This window comes from Magallana gigas, chromosome 2 (assembly GCF_963853765.1).
Source record: "Magallana gigas chromosome 2, xbMagGiga1.1, whole genome shotgun sequence".
In the NCBI taxonomy this organism is placed as follows: Eukaryota; Metazoa; Mollusca; class Bivalvia; order Ostreida; family Ostreidae; genus Magallana; species Magallana gigas.
Genome location: NC_088854.1, coordinates 6,635,291 through 6,654,858, shown reverse-complemented (window position 1 = coordinate 6,654,858; position 19,568 = coordinate 6,635,291). Strand labels below are relative to the sequence as shown.

Genomic DNA, 19,568 nt, shown 5'->3' with positions numbered 1-19,568 from the left:
TAAGAGAGAAAGAAATCAGTTCGGTAGGGAAAGAGAAAGATAGAGGAAGTATTAAAACTTTTTGTTCAAATGAAGCAATTTTTTCTTTTGAATTTTTTTTGCCTGAATATCACTACATGAGTGTAAATTACTAAATGTGATGTTAATATGAGAGAGAGAGAGAGAGAGAGAGAGAGAGAGAGAGAGAGAGAGAGAGAGAGAGAGAGAGAGAGAGAGGAAATATAAGATAAAGAAATCAGAGTGGAGGAAAGATAGGAAGTGAGACTTAATACAACTGTTTTGTATAAATGAAGTAATTTTTCTATTTAGATACTTTACCTGAATGTCACTACACGCGTGTAAATAACTAAATGTGATGTCAATTTGAGAGAGAAAGAGAGAGAGAGAGAGAGAGAGAGAGAGAGAGAGAGAGACTAAGTTAGATTTAAAGGAATTATATCAAAAGGGAGAGAGGAAGAGAGAGGAATTATTAACATTTTGTTTAAGTAAAACATGATTTTCAGTTTAGATATTTGACCTGAATGTCACTACATGGGTGTAAATAACGAAATGTGATGTCTGTTTGAAAAAGTCAAAGAAATTGATAGAAATTAATAGACAAAATAATTAGATTGAAAGGGAGAGAGGAAGTGAGAGACCTTTTTACAGCTTTTTCTTCAAAGGAGGTTTCACTATGTGTGTGTAAATAATGAAAAGTAATGTTCATTTAAAAGAGAGAAAGAAGTTGATAGAAAATAAGTTAAAGATTAAGAAATTAAAGCAGAAGAGAGAGAGGAAGTTAGAGGACTTATTAAAACATTCTGTTTAAATCAAGAGATTTTTGTTCTATTGAGATACTTTACCTGAATGTCACTACATGTGTGTAAATAACTAAATGTGATGGCAATTAGAGAGAGAGAGAGAGAGAGAGAGAGAGAGAGAGAGAGAGAGAGAGAGAGAGAGAGAGAGAGAGAGAGAGAGAGAGAGAGAGAGAGAGAAATTGAAACAAAGTTAGAGACAAAGACCTTTGCAGAAGGTAGAGAGGGAGTGAGAGGACTTATAAAAGAAATGTGTTCAAATGAGAGAGAGAGAGAGAGAGAGAGAGAGAGAGAGAGAGATCATGTAGAACATAACAACAGCAGCAATATTTGAACACTTTTATATAGGTCAATTATACATTTCTAAAAACTTCCTTGTATAACAAAACATAACCTTTTTTTATAAAGAGTAAAACAAAGTAAACAAAATGTTTTTTTATGTTTATTGTTGTCTTATGCTTTCAGGAAAAATATCCAAGCTAAATGAGGTTTCCTGAGAAAAGTGTTTGTCTCACATGGAAAAGCCATTGTCTAAGATTATACATATTAAGGTAAATGTATAAATTAAATGTTATTTCTTAAAAAGAAATAAGCACGAGAGAGAGAGAGAGAGAGAAATAAATAAAGAGAGATGAAGAGAGAGGGGAGAAATAAAAAAAAGAGAAAGAGAATACAGAGAAAACTTCTTTTAGTTTTCATCAATATGAAGTTAATTCATCATTGATACACTTTTCCTGAATGTCACTAGATGTGTGTAAAAAGGGGATAACAGCATGAAACTGAGATAAGGCATTAAAAAAAATTGAGAGATAGGGAAAAGTTAAAATAGATAGAGAGGGAGATAGTTTGTGAATTTAAAGTTTAAAGTGAATTTTTAACTTAATGCCTCTACATGTGTTTTTCATTGATAGTTATGAGAGAGAGAGAGAGAGAGAGAGAGAGAGACAGAGAGAGAGAGACAGAGAGAGAAAGGGAGACAGAGATACAGAGAGAGAGAGACAGACAGAGACAGAGATACAGAGAGAGAGAGAGAGAGAGAGAGAGAGAGAGAGAGAGAGAGAGAGAGAGACAGAGAGAGAGAGTGAGTAGTGATACCTTTTAGTATTGCATAAAATCTGAAAAAAGTACATTTGAAAGTCTTGCTTTACAGAGATGAAACACATTCTCAGAATTTATATTTTGACAAGTATTTTTGTGTTGCAGCACCAGTGTTCAGACATAGGTTAACTTCCTAGATAGACGATTGAGGACCAATAGTGTCAACGGAAAAAAAATCTACGCCATGAATATTGCTTTAATCAATACTGGTTTAGAAATGATAATGAAACTCTGGTACATTTTTTATTGATCGTGTGGTTTTCATGTATTCTCCCAAAAATGAAGATATGAGAGAATTAATACACTTTTTACGTGTATATGTACGTGTAAATTCAGTAGCATTGAAAGTTAGGTTATACAATGTACATATTTTGCTGTTTTAATGTTCCTAAACGATCATATGGCCTTGTTCATATTAATATTTAAATGTTTTAGTAATACTCAATAAAAAGTTAGAGTCTAATGTAATGTCTTAATTACTTTCATAATCATTGATATTCATTTTTATTTAACTTATCAACATCACTACGTCAAAAAATATATGCGCGGATCCAAAAAGAATTCCAGGGGGTCGGACGGTTATTTGAGTTTGTCGTGGGGGGGGGGGGGGGGAGGGTCCGAGGCATATTTTTGATAATTTTATAATGTAATTTAAAGAAATTTTAATTTTGCAAGGGGGGGGGGGTCAGACCCCCCTGACCTCCCTCTAGATCCTAGCATGAAATAAGCTTAGCTAATGCATGATCTTGTTTTTGTATATGCCTTGCAATATTATGTAGAAATAATCAATGTGATTGAGCATTTTGGTGTGAATAATTGCATGAATTTTTATATCATAATCTGTAATTTCACCATTAAAACTAGTGCTCTACTCAGAAGTTGTGCCGTCATTCTGTCTTTTAATAATCATACAGCTTTGGCTGAAAATGAAAGATGATGGATGCTTGTATATGCGTGTGATATACATGTACATGTAGGTAGAAGGGGCCTGTGATAGGATTTCTCTTTCAATAACTAAACTGCCACGGTCCATTAGTTGTTCTAATAACAACATTCGGTTTTAGCTATTCAAAAATAAAAAAAAATAATTGAAAAACAAAAAATTGGGTTTATTCAAAGATTTATAGGTTTGTTACATGCATTTTGAAATATTTCGCACTTTGAAAAAAATTCAAAGTGTGTTACTAGTAATTTCGGAACCAGTTAAACGCGCTTTTATTTTTTTTTTTCAAAGTGCGTTGATATCGTCGATATTATAAAAAACTGTTCAGGATTTGGTCCAAATAATTGATACTTTTATTGACATACAATAACTGATTTTTTAACCTTGGTTTCATATTGTTTAGCTCAATGCGATATATTTAAAAAAAAAAAAAGAACCCAATGCATTCTCAGCTTACTTAATAAACAGTTTCTCGATTAGAATTTTTTTCTCATAAGCTTACGTAGTTTGACAATTTACACAAGAACAAATCAGGAGTTTTAAATTAACCAAATATGACATAAACTGCATCGCGTAGCAATTGCCTTTTTCCTTTTTTGTCTATGCAGCAAAACTAATGTACTTCTTATCTGATACATTGGGCTATGTCAGAAACGTTTACTTCAAGTTGCTGAATATCATACGTTTTGGATAGAAAGATAAGGGGTAGGCAACCTTCTTCCTAAAATCAATTACTAGTAAATGATGCACTGGTAATTGACCTGTATGATTGGTTAACCCACACCCACCCCCGTTCTCAAAGACGGTTAATGAGATTTACTAGTGTTAACAATCCATCATACAATCAGCAAATTAGAAATTCAATTCCAGATTTTTCTATTTAACATATTTTTTTAAAGTGCGTTAAGTGTTTCGATAATAAAAAATGTTGAAGTTCCTTCATAACGCACTTTGAATTTTTTTTTTCAAACTGCGTTAGCTTAGTCCTAAGTTTAACGCGTTTCATTTTTTTTTAAGTGTGTACTTTTCTCAAAGTGCGTTGCCACATACGTTATTTAAAATCCACTATAAATCACAAAACTTGTGTGCTATAATTCTTTAGAAACTGTACAAAGAATGTATGGTGTATCAAATCATTTGATAATGAGAAGATGGGATAAATAAGTAAAATTAATGTAAGTAGTCAGTTTCATGTGTGTATTTCAAACCTGACAATGTAGTGAGAATCATGTGTGTCTAACTGGTGGGTCACGTGGTCTGATGTAGTGGAGTTCAGGGGAAAACCCAAATTTTTAATATAATGAATTTACGAATTATCAGCCCCCTAGGCTAATAAGAGTAGACAGTCTTTTATAAATTTGCTCAAATTTTTTCTTCACGACCCTTAGAAAATAGTGTAGTGACATTCTGGTGAAAAGTCATGTGTAGTGAGTTTCATGTCTTTACGAGTATGTGTGTGTGTGTGTGTGTGTGTGTGTGTGTGTGTGTGTGTGTGTGTGTGTGTGTGTGTGTGTGTGTGTGTGTGTGTGTGTGTGTGTGTGTGTGTGTGTGTGTGTGTGTGTGTGTGTGTGTGTGTGTGGGGGGGGGGTGTGTGTGTGTGTGTGTGTGTGTGTGTGTGTGTGTGTGTGTGTGTGTGTGTGTGTGTGTGTGTGTGTGTGTGTGTGTGTGTGTGTGTGCGTTCGTAAACACTGGCAACTGAGAGCCGACGTCAAGTTACACAGCAACAACTGAGAACACAAAATTCAAGTGAGGACAAAAATCTGGTCCTCAGTTGAATTTCACCTTAGAAATGCTTAAAATCATGCCATAAACCATATATGTGAAAATTGGTGCATGGACCAGTTGGAAGTATTTTTCCGTTTTGTGTATGTTGTGTGTGTATAATTATCAGCCCGTCAGCATGGCGGTATACACACTACGAAGGGTAACACGCATGCGCGGGTTAAAACGGAAGTTTACATTCTATCTGGATCATATAAGCGCTTGAAAACATACAGATATCAAGGACGATCAATGTCGCGTAAAAAGATAAAGGTAAGTATTATTTGTTTTGGTTTTTAAAAAATATTTTATCGCATAGTGTGTGTTATAAATATGTTAAGGAATTTATTCAACAAACGGAAATTTACATCCATACTTGTTTTTTCGATTAAATTGAATCATACCTTCAGTTACAAATACAGTGCAAGAAGCTGTGTATGATCGATACAAACTGGTTTAATGGTAAATTATTTCCAACAGTATTTACTTAAAATCGTTAATATTATACATGTACATAAACCATCACATACAATTTCATACAACTAACTAAAGACGTCACAACAAAAATTGCTCATTATCCTCTATAGGCATCCATATTAACAGCCATTGTCTTTGCAGGATGATCATTGTATTCATTTATTACATACAGACGATGTGCAATTTTCAGAGCAATATTAATCAATGTGTTATCAAACGAAAAGCTAGGTATGCACAATAAATGTGCCATACAAATATTAATTGCATGGCGTTAAAGAAAATATCCAATGGCATGTAAACATGAAATCAGAAAGTACTGGGGACGTGTAGAGGAAAATAAAAGCAATAATTTCATTTTAATTAAGAAGTTGCTAACCTAGCTATTATGACATGAAAACGTGTTATAACCATTATAGTTTGTACATTGTTGATTTTGAAGTAGTTTGTACTATGTAAACACAATATATCAACATCATTTTCCCCAACACCCCTCCCTTAAGTAAATTTTAGATCCGCGCCTGTTTGCATATCATTACATCATACAACTTATATATGAATTAATATGATATCCCAGAAATTTGTCCTTTTTTAAATGAAAATATATCAACGAATCAATTTAAGCTATAAATGCACAATCAATATAACATACCAATTGCAAGGCGTAAAAGATTATTAAATGAAAAGATACCAACGAATTTAATACACACATATAAATATAAAGACTCAACAAAAAAAACACACATTGTAACCGCTGGCAATTGGAAAAAAAATGAAGGCATTACAATTAGCGCCAATTATCAAAATTTAATTATGTAATGACTATAAGTATCCATCATTATATTTTTTGTGAAATATATCGTTGTGTATGATTTTAATTTTTGTGATTATTTGTGGTGTATCTTCTCGTCTGAGGCTTTAACTAGGGTTTTAATGCGTACAGTTTTTTTTAAACACAATTTAAATAAACCATGACTTACCTTTAATGTTACAGTTTAATTTATATTACGTTTAATAATATTGCTGTTTTCATTTTTATCTGTCTAAACATTTGGATAAATATAATAACATGTGCTTTAATAAATTATATTATGCCAGGCGCGGATTCCACTAAAAAAAATAAGGCCGTGAAGGATCGTAGCGGCTACGTGGGGCTACGTACATGTACATGTAGCAGCTACGCTGTTGAACAGAAATCTAGACAAGCCGCTACGTGGATATACCTAGCTTACATTTTTAATGCTAAGCATCAAACTCGAAATTGCTACCTCAGTTACCACTTTGTACCAAACTTGATATTTATCCTATTTAGTTATATTTAGTTCATATGATAAGTTATTATGAATTTTAACTTGTACTGTACGTTATATTTCCGCTTGAAATTAACAAAATATGTCGGTTTAATAAGTGGTTGGCTGAATTTAAATACCTAGCGGCTAGGCTGGTAGCTTATAGTAATGTTCAATATACCTAGATATCCATATATATACATATCCATATGTTCATTCGCCCTAAAACGCGTTCGCCCTTTGACGCCGTTCGCTCTAATTTCCGTTCGCCCTGAAATGTGTTCGCTCAAGGCCCGTTTGCAATATTAAAATATAATTTTAAAGCGATTTTTTGTAAATAAAGTTTCAAATTATATAAGATAAAAAACCGCATTCAGTGGATTCAACACATATCATAGTGTCCAGATTAACCTCCGTGTGGCTGCATGACCAACTTAGAAGATTAATTATTAATAATGAATAAGAATCTTTTGATAAGATTAGGGCTATAAAAACTTTTATTCTGAATCAAAAAAGCCGCTGCTCGTATCCTCATCGGATTAAATTGTTTTCAAAACAAAGCGAACATATAGAAAAAAGCTTTCCATAATTTTCAGTTTAAATTATTAACCATTAATTAACATTTTCCACTGTTAAAATAATTATGTCTTAAACATTTAAAAAAAGAATACTTTGATTTCAGTTAAAGTCAGTTATTTAAAGAAAATGTAGTTTTATTGAACAATTGTAAACATTGTTAACGGAATTAAAAACATAACATCGATGATAAATGTTGGATTAAAAAGATAGAAAAATGAAAACTTCTTTATTTTCTTTAACTGACTTTAATTGAAATCACAGTATTCTTTTTTTTTTTAAATGTTTAAGACGTAATTATTTCAACATTGACAAGCAAAAAAAAGAAGAAGACGTAATTCACTAATCGTTATAATGCCTATTTTGTTGATTTGCACCCCCCCCCCCCAATGCTACGTTCCTTTATGACGAATGGACTTGGGCGAACAGGTAGGTGGGGCGAACGAACCCGGTACCTTTTTTTGCGCATGCGTTAAGGATCATCAAAACGGCGAAAGTTGACTGCATGTCATCTTTCCAACTAGTAAACACTAGGTACGAAACACCTTACAATACCTTTTGCAGCTAGAGCCGTTGGAAGGTATTTATCCTTATGTTTGCCTGTGTGAAGGGAGGTTTAATCTATTTTTGCCGAAACGATCGATTCGGTAGGGGTACCTGTCATGGGTCCTGCATGAAGTCCACTCGTTGACGTTGAGAGGATGTACCCAATCCTTCGTCGTTTTTAAACTCTCTCTCTCTCTCTCTCTCTCTCTCTCTCTCTCTCTCTCTCTCTCTCTCTCTCTCTCTCTTCTGCTTTTGACGAAGCTCCCACTGGACACTTTGAAACATTGAATGTTGTGATGCTCTAACTGTCAGGATGTGTTATACACAATTTTGGTGTAAATTAAAAAATAATGTTTGAAAAAAATTAATTTTTAGCTAAAGAAGAAACCCATTTTCACAATAATGAGGCTTATTGTTATTTCTTGCATAAACCCTTGACAAAAGTTGAGCTCATGAGACACATTACACCATCAATAAAAATAAAACACCCAATGAAATCTCAGCGTCTATTTGTTCTTTACATTGTTAAAGTTTAAAGGCCGAACATTTTACAAACGCCCCCTTTTTTACCTGTACAAACTTCAAAATGATGCCGCTTGTCAATCAAGTTTGAACGATAGCACCCATTTCGATGGACGTGATCGTCCGAGCTTGATCTGGCCAGGTCCGCTGATTTCTGTTTGCTAGCAATTAACAACGTTATCTTTGATATCTTCCGTCACGTATAAAAAAGGGGAATTAAAATTGAACTTTTAACATTTCCAATATTAACATTGTTTTATAGAAAATAAAAGTCAGTAATTAAAAATATGCAATTTATATTTGTATGTGACCTACTAAATTCCACGAAGATGCATAAGCAGTTCCAAAACATGTAAAAAAAAAAAAAAAAAAAAAAAAAATAAACAATCTTATGAGCTACTAAAGCTGTATTTACTGGAAATACACTCAACTAGAACTTTTTGCACGAAAACGTCACTAAATGGAAAACGAACTCCAATAATACTGTCATCATAAAAAGGCTGAATTTACATTCCACATTCCTAATATATAGTGGTTTGAATTCTTATACAATTATATTTATTAAAATTGACTTCCTAAACATGAATGTCAAGTGCTAAACACAATGTACTGAGTTACATTTTTAGAGCAGAAGTAATTTAATGATTTTTTTAAATTGTACTTTACACACATGTAATTCGGACAATGCGTAACATTTCCATAACAAATTGCTTCATATCATTAGAACAACAACATATTCAAACTAAGACCAATTCTGACTGATTAATTATTAATATTTATTATAGTCCCCTACAGGTTTTCACCGCAGGGGACTATAGCTTTCCTCTGCGTCCGACAGTCCGTCCGTCTGTCTGTCTGTCCCACTTCAGTTTTCCATACTTTTTTTCTTTATGTGTTTGAGGAATAATATGAAATTTGCTGAACAGCTTCAAAATGTCAAACTAATACAGATCAAGATTACACTTTTGTAGCGTCTGGTTGACATATTTACGAGAATTTTTTGATGTTCGGGTTCGATATTCTGCATAACAGTGCATTGTTTTCACAATTTCCACAAACCGATAGGGGACGTGTATTGCTTATGCAATACTCTCAGAATGCTTGTTTCCTGTGTATTAATTCGCTTCTTGTGTTTAATGATTAGCAGCGTTCACAACCGCTGGTAGACTGCAAGCCCCGGAGGCTTCTACACCTCTAGAAATTAAGCCCCACCCTCACCTGAGATTTACCACCCGGTAAAAATGTGCGCGGCCTTTAAGGACAGTCAAATGGTATAAACATTATTATGTTCCCCCACCCATAACTACTATTTAGACTCATCTATAAAAGTTATCTAACAGTTTCTTGTTATTCGACAGAATGATAAGGGTTTTTTTCTGTTTACTTTTATGATCATCAGTTTAAAATTTGTGATTATACACAGAGAAAACTGTTTTATAAACTACCGGGATTTAAATTACTATAATCTCTCAATCTTTGCAGTGTGGAAAACAGTAAACAAACAAAAAAATGGATGTGCTTTAGCATATTGAAAACCATGTCAAGAAAAGATCGAAAAAGAGTTAATCCCATTGAAGAGTCAAGGAAATGGAGTGAAAAGAATATTGATCCACCAGGATTTAATATAAGTTTATTTGAGAACAAAGGTAAGGAAAAATTTTTGAATTGCCCTAAATTAAACTTCTGAATTTTGTTTGGAGACCAATCTAGTTGGTATTATTCCTCTATTGTGAGTTAAATATTTCATGAATCCTATTACTTTTGCGTGCTTCATGGTTATCAACAGGTATTACTCCATATTATCAATAAATTCTGCTATATGGCCCGCTGATAGCTGCACAAATATATATACATTAAATTTAAAACCAAGGAACTTCATTTTCCAAGGAAGTACATGTAATATTGAATAAAAAATTCAGTTGACTATATATATATTGACTACTGTGGATTCATCATTGTGGAAGAACATTTTCGGTATTAAAATTTTCACAGAAGATGTTCCTAAATTAGTTTAAATAGTCCAAAACCATGTGGAACTTTTTGTGTGCAATAAATATACAATTTTTGCATGGGTGGAACTGTAGCTCTACGGTCTGTCAACCTGAATTTCACGTGGAGCTACTGTTCTGCAAAAATACAAAAATTTTCTTTTGTACAAATTCTTTGACATGATATCAGTGCAATTCATCTAATAGTATATACATGTACATATGACAATAACATGTAAAATGAAATCAACAATTATTTCTTTATAATTTCCATGTAGCTTCCTGTATGCTTATATTATGTATTATAGGCAGAGGAGTCAGAACAACTGTCCGCAGAAATGCAGGCGACTTTTTGTTAGTGTATACAGGAAAGGTTATAACAAAGAAGGAAGGTGAGAACTTGGAAGAAGGGTTCTCATCTGGCTACAGATTTTGTTTACAGAGATTTGTGGTAAGTGTCTAGATTCTCATGAAATACTTTTTTGTTTTCTTACGTACCGAAATATATGGATATTGGTTTAATGCCAGGCCATGGCTTAATCAAGTATAGCTAAACATATTTGGCTGGTTTTATGGTGGTAGTCAAGGGTTCCAGCAGTTGGAAAATTCAACATTCAAAGATTTTAGAAAAGTGAACACCTAGCTTGTACTAATTATTTGTATGGACTAAATAATGTTGTCACAGAGATAGCTGTCATTTCTCTTATGGTAATTAATTTAAAACATATTTTTCCATCACTGAATCTCGCAAAGACAAATGAATCTATTTACAACTTTTTTTACATCATCCCAGAGGGAAGTCAAATTATACATACTTTATTCCTGTGCACTGTTTGAATCCTAAATAAAAATCCCCTATCTGTTATACTACTCTGGCTCCAATTGATGACTATCTCAGATCATTAGCTTCAATTAATCTATATATTGATAAACTAATTCCATTTCTACATCACTCTAACTCTATAAAAATCTTAAAGGGCCTAAAGTAAAAGTAGGTTTGTTTCCGCTTTCCCAACCAACCCTGAAAAATACTGCCATCTCAAAACTTTTTTTTTGCCATTTTTCAGTGAGGGTGTTAAATTTTTATTTTTTTTTTTCAGATCATCTATTTTTTAAAAACTTAGTCAGAGAAACGTTTGGACAAGTCTGTTTATTACATCAACGTTGAAAAAACGCTTGAAATTAAAAATGGCAGGACATTCTGCAAACAATAGCACCCATGCAAGGCTCCGATTATCAAAAGCTAACTCATAAAACTTGGCCACTCTAGACGTTAATTTGCTTCACAACGCATTCTAAAATCACTATAATAATTACAACTAATACACTAAAATTTACTCCTCATCACATACATGAAGAAACATCACAACTACTAGTATACAACAGTCTGCATAATATTATAATAATGAGAGTGTTGTGTTGTGTATATAGTACTATGTTTATATATAATACAATAACCAGGAATTATTTGCATGCACTTGCTTCTTGTTTGTGTGACAGAGAAAGAAAAAATACAAAAACATTGTCATCTATCTGAAATGCATGTTAGGCCTTACAGTACTTAAGTACTTAAGTACTGTAAGGTCTAACATGCATTTCTGACAGATGTATATATTTTTAAATTTTTAACATGTCTTAAAAAAAATTAATCTATACTGTGGAATCACTAGATTTCGTGGTGGCTCAATTTTCGTGGATTTCGTGGGTACCTCTTATCCACGAACTAACATCCTCCACGAATTGATAAATTAGGGTAATAAAGTCATATTTCCTGTTGAAGATACATGTACTAGTATATAAGAATACATGACATTATGTCCCCACAAACCTGTCAAATTTAAGCCTCCCACGAAAATTGGCTGCCACGAAATTTAATGATTCCACAGTAATAGTTTACACAAGCCTATATTATTTTTATTTCTTTGATTTAAACAAAGGCTCTATCCAACTTTTTACTAAAGAAAATGAGTTATTGTAGTATATTATAAACATATATTTTGGTATGAATCTTTTATTAATGGAAGCAATTAATTTAACTCGATCATTTATAGTGTTGATGCATCAGAAGAAGATGGTAGATTGGGAAGGCTTGTGAACCATGGGAGCAAGAAAGAGATCAACTGCAAAATGAAATTAATAGGGGAAGTGCTATGTCTTTTGGAACCAGGTATTTACAAAATAATTTTGCCTGTTTACCGTGTACTAGGCTTACTGGTACTGAATTAATTATCATGATTAGGCCAACATTTTTTTATTTTTAAGTTTATGAACCCAAAAGTTTTAAGTCCCATAGGAGGAGAAAATGAAAACAAAAAAATATTTTTTCAATACATTATCAACATTATTCTGTCATGTACATTATATAAGTTTCACCGAAAAGATTTCTTATAACTGTGGTATTTCTCAACTTGGTAAACATATTGAGTAAACATATATGGAAACAGGCTCTGTATATTGTTGAAGCACAAATTTTTGTGGGGTTGAAATTTCGTTGTTTTATAGCAAAATAATGTTTTATTGAGATTTAATTTCTTCATTTTAAGAATATCTTAAATGTTAACTATCTGGTTTAAAATTCTCATCTCCCCCTTGGCAGATTTAGTGTAATTCATATAATGCCATATAGCGGTTCTTCTGAGTTATTTATTGTTCTTGAAAAAACACAGTTGTGTTTATAATGGCAACAGCAATACAGCATCACTTTAAAGTATATGTCACAACAAATACCGAAAATAAATTTCTCTTCAGCTCATCCTGTAGGTGCAGGAAGTAATAGATAACTTGAGATACATGGTAAAAACTGCCAAATGTATATATCTTCCTCAAACTAATTTTTCTGGATTCGTGCAATAAAAGCAAGTATCACTTTGCGCCGCCGTTACTGTGAATAAGCTGAATAAAATGAACAATTTGATTGGATGCCCTGAAAAGTCATTATTAATAAGCAAGTTATGTTGACGTTGGCTAAATCTGCCCAGGGGGAGATGAGAATAATGAATCCGACATTTGGCTAGCGAAGATGCTATATGTCTTCCATGTTATGGTATTTTGATATCATTTCAAACTGGTCCAATGTGGTAACAATTAAAATGTTAACAATATATCAACTCAATTTTTTTATCGGTAAATTATAGTATGTGTAGTAACATTGATGTCCATTCTAAAGGGGCATTATGTTGCATGAAATTTGATTGTATTAATTATTTGACAAACAGTAACCAATCATAATGAATGTCTTATACAGAAATATGTTCACTAATTTTGAATTGAATTAAATCGAAATTGATCTAGAATGAACCGAATATCAAAATTAATTTTGTCGTGAATTGTAATGGATTTGTATCATGATATTTCACCCCTATTGTCCTTATACATGTTATACCCTGTCAACAAGTGTATAATGAAATGTACTTGTTTAAATAAATTAAAGTAATTGGTTACAAACCTTTAGTTGACTATCAAATTTTACTATTATTCACAACAGAGATATACATGAGGGAGAAGAGCTATTATATGACTATGGACTCAAGTCTTATCCATGGAATTCTAAGGTACAGTGAAAATTTGCTTTTAAAAGTTGGATTTTGATAACTTATAGGTAAATCCTCCATCACAAGGAAGCTGGTGGCCGGCATATTCTTTAAAAATAAATAGTCAGATTTTGTATTATTCATTGAATGCAAATAAATTTATTTAGGAGAAAACAAAACCTAGTAAGTCTAGCTTAAATTGTAATATTACAGTGGTCTTTATTACTGACAACATTCCTTTTTATTAGCTCACCGAGACGAAGTCAAGGGGAGCTTATGCTATACCCCCGGCGTCAGCGTCCGGACCTGGTTAAAGTTTTTGTTGCAGGTCCTGTATCTAAGCTATTACTTGTCCTATCTTCACTAAACTTGCATGGATGATGCATATTGACCTACTTATGGACCTGAAAGACTCGGATGCTGAATCTGGGTCCTAAATTACAGATACTGAAGGAGGTTAAGGTTTTTGGAGCAGGTTAAAGTTTTTGTTGCAGGTGCCCTTTGATAGCAATATATAAGTTACTCCTGGTCCTAACTTCACCAAACTTGCATGGATGGTGTGACTTATGATACTGATGCACCAGACAGGCTTGAGTGCTGAATCTGAGCTATAGGTTAGGGATGATGGAGAAGTTAAGGTTTTTGGAGCAGGTTAAAGTTTTTGTTGCAGGTGCCCTTTGATAGCAATATCTAAGTTACTGCTGGTCAGTACTTCACCAAACTTGCATGGATGGTGTGTCTTATGATACTGATGCACCAGACAGGCTTGAATGCTGAATCTGAGCTATAGGTTTCGGATGCTGGAAGTGGTTAAGGTTTTAAGAGCTGGTTAAAGTTTTTGTTGCAGGTGCCCTCTGAAGATAATTTCTTAGTTACTACTGGTCCTTACTTCACCAAACTTGCATGGTTGGTGCGTCTTATGATACTGATGCACCTGACAGGCTTGAATGCTGAATCTGAGCCATAGGTTTCGGATGCTTGAGGAGGTTAAGGTTTTTGGAGCTGGTTAAAGTTTTTTGAGCAGGTGCCCTCTAATGTTATGTCTTAGCTACGCCTAGTCATAACTTCATCAAACTTGTGTGGATGGTGCGTCTTATTATACTGATGCACCTGAATGGCTTGAATGCTGAATCTGAGCCATAAGTTTCGGATGCTGGAGGAGGTTAAGGTTTTAAAAGCTGGTTAAAGTTCTTGAAACAGGTGCCCTGTGATGATGACATCTTAGTTATTACTTGTCCTAACTTCACCAGACTTCCATGGATGGTGCGTTTTATGATGCTGATGCACCTGACAGGCTTGATCAATGCTGAGTCTGAGCCATAGGTTTCGGATGCTGGATAAGGTTAAGTTTTTTTTAACAGGTCACATGTTACATAGATAATAGTACTATTTCAAACTTATATAGTTGATTAAACTGTAATATGAAAGAATCGCAGAGGAAGCTTCAGATGCAGAGCTTGATCTCCATTATCAAGGATGCTAAAAAATATATCTTAGTTATTACAGGTCCTAACTTCACCAAACTTGAATGAATGGCGTCTTATAATACAGATGCACATGATAGGCTTGAGTGCTGAATCTGAGCCTTAGGTTGCGGATGCTGGAGGAGGTTAAAGTTTTAATTGCTGGTGCCCTCTGATGATGATATCTTGGTTATTACTGGTCCTAACTTCACCAAACTTGCATGGGTGATGCGTCTTATGATACTGATGCACCTGACAGGCTTGAATGCTGAATCTGAGCCATAGGTTACGGATGCTGGATGAGGTGTAGTTTTTTGGAACAGGTCACATGTGTAATAGATGATAGCTTGCATAGTTGATTTAACTATATTATAAATGAAACGCAGAGGTTGCTTCAGATGCAGAGCCTGATCTCCATTATCAACGATGTTAAAGAAATCTCCTACCTCAATTAAACCTGCTTGATAGAAAGATGAGGTTGTTGTTAAATGATATAACATGATTCCTATGATTAAGTATTGTTTGATATGAAACACTATTGTTTAATATGATACAATATAATATCATATGTTATATTGTAAAAAGTTATATGATACAATATAATATTGTATCAATTTTTTTGATATTTTATGATATGATATTGTATCATGATATTGTTCTCTATAGTATTGTATTTTATGATACATTCTACTACAGTTATTGCCGAGATCAAAGAGATGCCGCGGACATTATTCTTCAATATACCACGAACGACATTAGTAAATTATCAGATCAGAAATACCTATTTGTCTCGCACTGATCATGGAAGTACAACTTCAAACCGTTAAAAAATTTGTAAACCATGTCAATTTCACGTGTTAGTTCCAGTCAAAACAATGTGTATTGCCTCAAATCTTTATTTTTAATGCGGCTGTTCCTAGGACCTCCCTGGCACATTTTCACTGCGTGTTTTTACATAAAATATATAACGTGTAGTAGTAATAATCGTATTAAATTGCCCTTAAAATGTTAGGAATGTGATTCAAAGATATTTAATAAATAAGTGAACTTCAAGAGTATTAAAATCCTAAGAAAAAGTCTGTCGTCTGCATGTGATTCCTTTGATCGATACACATGTAAACATTACTAACAAAACTGTTGGGGTTACACGGAACAGCCGTCAAAATGACCTAGATCATGTCTCTATAGGAGAAACGATCTGTAGAAATACTGGGCTGTTAGTAGAATAGAAATAAAGTTCTTGTTTTCGTGAATGTTGCAGGATAACCTCCGAGGTCGAGAAATGTTGTTTTGAAATATAAAAACCGAGGCGCTAGCCGAGGCTTTTATATTTCAAACAACATTTCGAGACCTCGGAGGTTATCCTGCAACATTCACGAAAACAAGAACTTTATTTCTTAATCCATGAATATCCAAGATCATAAAGTATGATTTTCATATAATATGATAAAGGTGGTCTCATAAAGGTGATGTCTCATAAGGGTGCATGATCCCTCGTCTCGGTGAGCTTTGTAATCTGTGATTACCTATGTTTTTATATTCTAGGAACATCTGCATTTTTTGCAGAATTATTGGTTTTTTCGTATTGTTTTACTTTTAAATTTATTTACTAACCAGTGAGATGCCCCTAATTCAAACGAGGGGGGGATATACTGTTTTATCCATCTGGGTCTGTTTGTTCATCTGTATGTTGGTAACAAATTTCTGTCACATTCTTCTTAAATTGGCAACTATTATTTATACAGTTGCATGAGATTTTAACACACTCATTGTATAGGCATATGACATATGGTGGGAGTCGTTTTTGTACAAATTAGATGTCACTTTCCTATGAAATGACAAATGTATTCTTAGACTTAAATTTAAAATAAATTTTCATTACAGTTTTCTCAGAAATTGCTCATCGCAGATGCGAGAGATTTTAACACATGTACTCTTTGTTTAGTGGTAGGCATTCCATTTAATGGGATTCATTTTTGAGCATATCTAATGTCCACTTTCTGTTACATTATGTGTTTATTATTCACATCAGGGTGGGGTTTAACTAGTGAGTACAGTGTATTGACTCACAGATTTCTTGTTGTTTTAGACAAACCATCTGCCCCTAAGGGACCATTCAGTGTGTCCAATCTCACTGCTTCATCTGCTGACTTGAATGGAAGCCAACAACAAAAGATAACGGTTCTCCAGTCACAGGCTATGTTATTGAGTCCAGACCTAGCACCAGAGCAAGATGGAGCAAAGTGGCCAAGATGGATGACAACACCACCAAATACTCTCCCAAAGACCTCGTTGACTATCTGTTCAGGGTGTCTGCTGTTAATGAGGAGGGACAAGTCTCACCACTAGAGACCAAAGAACCTGTGAGACTTAAGAGGAAGATAGGTAAGAGCTTACATATGTTGAAATGTATGCTTAAGTGTGTAAGATAATGTATGATTACTGGTTAAATATCTTTGTTTCTCTTTAGATGTTCTATCTTCACCAAGACAAGTCAAAGTGTCTAAACTTGGTCCCGATTTTGTGACACTGGATTGGAAATCACTGTCTTCAGATGGAGGCTTCAAGGTGACAGGGTATGTGGTGAAGCAGAAGAGAGGCTCTGATGGTGACTGGGAGGAGGTGGCCACTCTAAAGGCTATTGAGACGTCTTACAAGGTCCCCAAACTTGATGAAGACCAAGAGTATTTCTTTTCTATAACTGCCCTGAACCAGAACGGACAAGGAGAAACCTGTGAACTGGACACGTCTGTTGTTCCAAAGAGACCTCCAGGTAAACTTGAGCTAAAACTCATTGTTTAAGCACTTCATACACTGTATTTACAAAGCTTGGTGTATGAATAAGGCTAACCAAATTTTTGTATTTACATGATCTTTGATTAGGTCTGCCATCAAAAGCACTGGGTTTATTTAGTCTGTAACAATGCTATTTCATGAAAACATTTTCAATACACATCATGTATTTTGAGTACTTTGATTTTTTTCTGTTGTTGAGATTTCTTTTCAAATGCATATAAAAAGTGTATTTTATGTGCATTTTCAGAAAAACCGTCGCCAGCAGTTGGTCCAGTCATACTCTCAGACATTCAGAAAACCTCTTTGGTGTTAGCCTGGAAACCCAGCAAGAATGATGGCAGATCTCCTCTAACAGCTTACTATATTGAAATGAGGGACCTTAATAATGGATCCTGGTCTGCAGTCACCAAAGTGACCCCAGACATCACCAGCTACTGTTTCTTATGGTTTTGTTTTAAGATTGTCTAGAAATGGTGTTTGGAACTGGAGATAAAGAAGATCCCCCAAGCAAAGAACTTAAAAAGCAAAGAGGTATTTGTCTGAATTAAAACAGAAAGTAAACAAAAAACTAAAGTATAAGCTTCTGCCATACAAAATAGCCATGCAGAGAGTAATGCATGTTTATGTATTTTTGAAGCTGGGTTTTATGTCAATATGTTATGCGATTAAGGCAGTTGAACTTGTAAGTTGTAATTTGTTGTCTTACTTCCAGGTTTTAAAAGAATAAGTGGAAAAAGAAAACCTAATGAACAGCAGCTGAGAAAGCAGCAGTTAAGAGGCAAATGGGCCAGTTTTTAAATCTAAGGACCCTGCCAAAAAAACATGACTGTGACCCGGCTCTTCAAAAAGAAGAGAGTTTGAAAAATTGAACCTGGAAACAAGTCAAAGACTTTGTTAGAAATACAAACTTGAAGCTACTTAAACAGTAGGATTCAAAAATGAAATGTATGAAGTTTTTAGTGTAAACTTGTTTCTATAATGCAAAGAAATTTTATAATATTCAGAACTAGAGACAGATCAGAAATGTAGTATATGTGCATTGATTTACTTGTTAGTTTTCTAGAGAGAGAGACAGAGGAGCTTTTGCTTTTGCTTTAAAAGTAATTTTTAGTATCTTTATAATGATTTTGAATATTCATTGTAATAGTGGTTGTCTTATGAAGAAATTTTTATGACAAGTAAAATAAAGCTGTAAGCTCAGCTGTTAGCCTTCATGATACACATAAACCTGATTAAAGCCTTTTTATAGTGACAGACTTGGTGTCTCATGTATATCATGTTGGACTGCCTGGTGACATGAATGCTAAAAAATTGATGAAAATAATGCCAGATCTTAGCTGTTATATACATGTATTTAATGATCTTTCCATATGAAATATTTACTACATATATGTACAATATCCTTAAGGATTTAACCATTTCATGCTCTGTTTTGCATGTACATGAAGTTAAAATGAAGGTGAATTTGGAATGATAAAGATCTACAGCAAGAGCGTAGTTGGCTAAGCTATTGTTAATTACGGTAAATGAATTCAGTCAATGTTATCTATTTTATATTAAGAATGAATTTGCTATGCTTAGTGTTCAATTAGCTCTTGTTGATAAAAGAAATGTTATTAAAGTTGTATTTTGCCATTTAGTGTGATTTTCGTTTTGATTTCTTTTTAGGTCATTCTTTTTAAAACTAGTAAAGAAATGCATTTATTTATAATAATTTTTAGGTATAATAAAGTTTTGGGGATATAGGAATCACCTTGTCTGTCCGTCTGTCTGTGCAATCATTTA

At 33.7% G+C, this 19,568-nt stretch overlaps 1 protein-coding gene and 1 long non-coding RNA gene across 7 annotated transcripts in view; both read left to right on the top strand.

The window, feature by feature from the left end:
• Positions 1–2,048, top strand: part of LOC117688221 (uncharacterized) — a 12,646-nt gene extending 10,598 nt beyond the window's left edge. Inside the window, exons 4-5 of the long non-coding RNA XR_010710690.1 lie at positions 1,263–1,348; positions 2,001–2,048. This is a non-coding gene — a long non-coding RNA (uncharacterized lncRNA). The remainder of the gene's footprint in view (positions 1–1,262; positions 1,349–2,000) is intronic.
• Positions 2,049–4,471: 2,423 nt separating this feature from the next.
• LOC105325800 (immunoglobulin superfamily member 22-like) lies at positions 4,472–19,422 on the top strand. Of its 6 annotated transcripts, none has more exons than XR_010710681.1 (8): positions 4,472–4,872; positions 9,489–9,652; positions 10,303–10,445; positions 13,479–13,545; positions 17,077–17,372; positions 17,458–17,760; positions 18,031–18,314; positions 18,496–19,422. XR_010710681.1 is itself a non-coding variant. In XM_066074730.1 (7 exons), exons 5-7 carry the CDS (start codon positions 17,240–17,242, stop codon positions 18,249–18,251), a joined length of 657 nt encoding a protein of 218 aa, XP_065930802.1. In that variant the 5' UTR covers positions 7,397–7,518; positions 9,489–9,652; positions 10,303–10,445; positions 13,479–13,545; positions 17,077–17,239; the 3' UTR covers positions 18,252–18,319. The 6 variants fall into 6 exon arrangements, 1 of the variants encoding a protein (XP_065930802.1); XR_010710679.1 differs by lacking the exon at positions 4,472–4,872 and adding an exon at positions 7,397–7,518; XR_010710680.1 differs by lacking the exon at positions 4,472–4,872 and adding an exon at positions 7,563–9,277.
• The last annotated feature ends 146 nt before the right edge of the window (positions 19,423–19,568 follow it).

Bases quoted from the DNA above. Each gene is read 5' to 3' on its own strand.
- LOC105325800 (XM_066074730.1), top strand. From the start codon at position 17,240: ATGGATGACAACACCACCAAATACTCTCCCAAAGACCTCGTTGACTAT. The intron at 17,373-17,457 runs GTAAGAGCTTAC...GTTTCTCTTTAG, and splicing joins GAGACTTAAGAGGAAGATAG to ATGTTCTATCTTCACCAAGA. The intron at 17,761-18,030 runs GTAAACTTGAGC...GTGCATTTTCAG, and splicing joins TGTTCCAAAGAGACCTCCAG to AAAAACCGTCGCCAGCAGTT.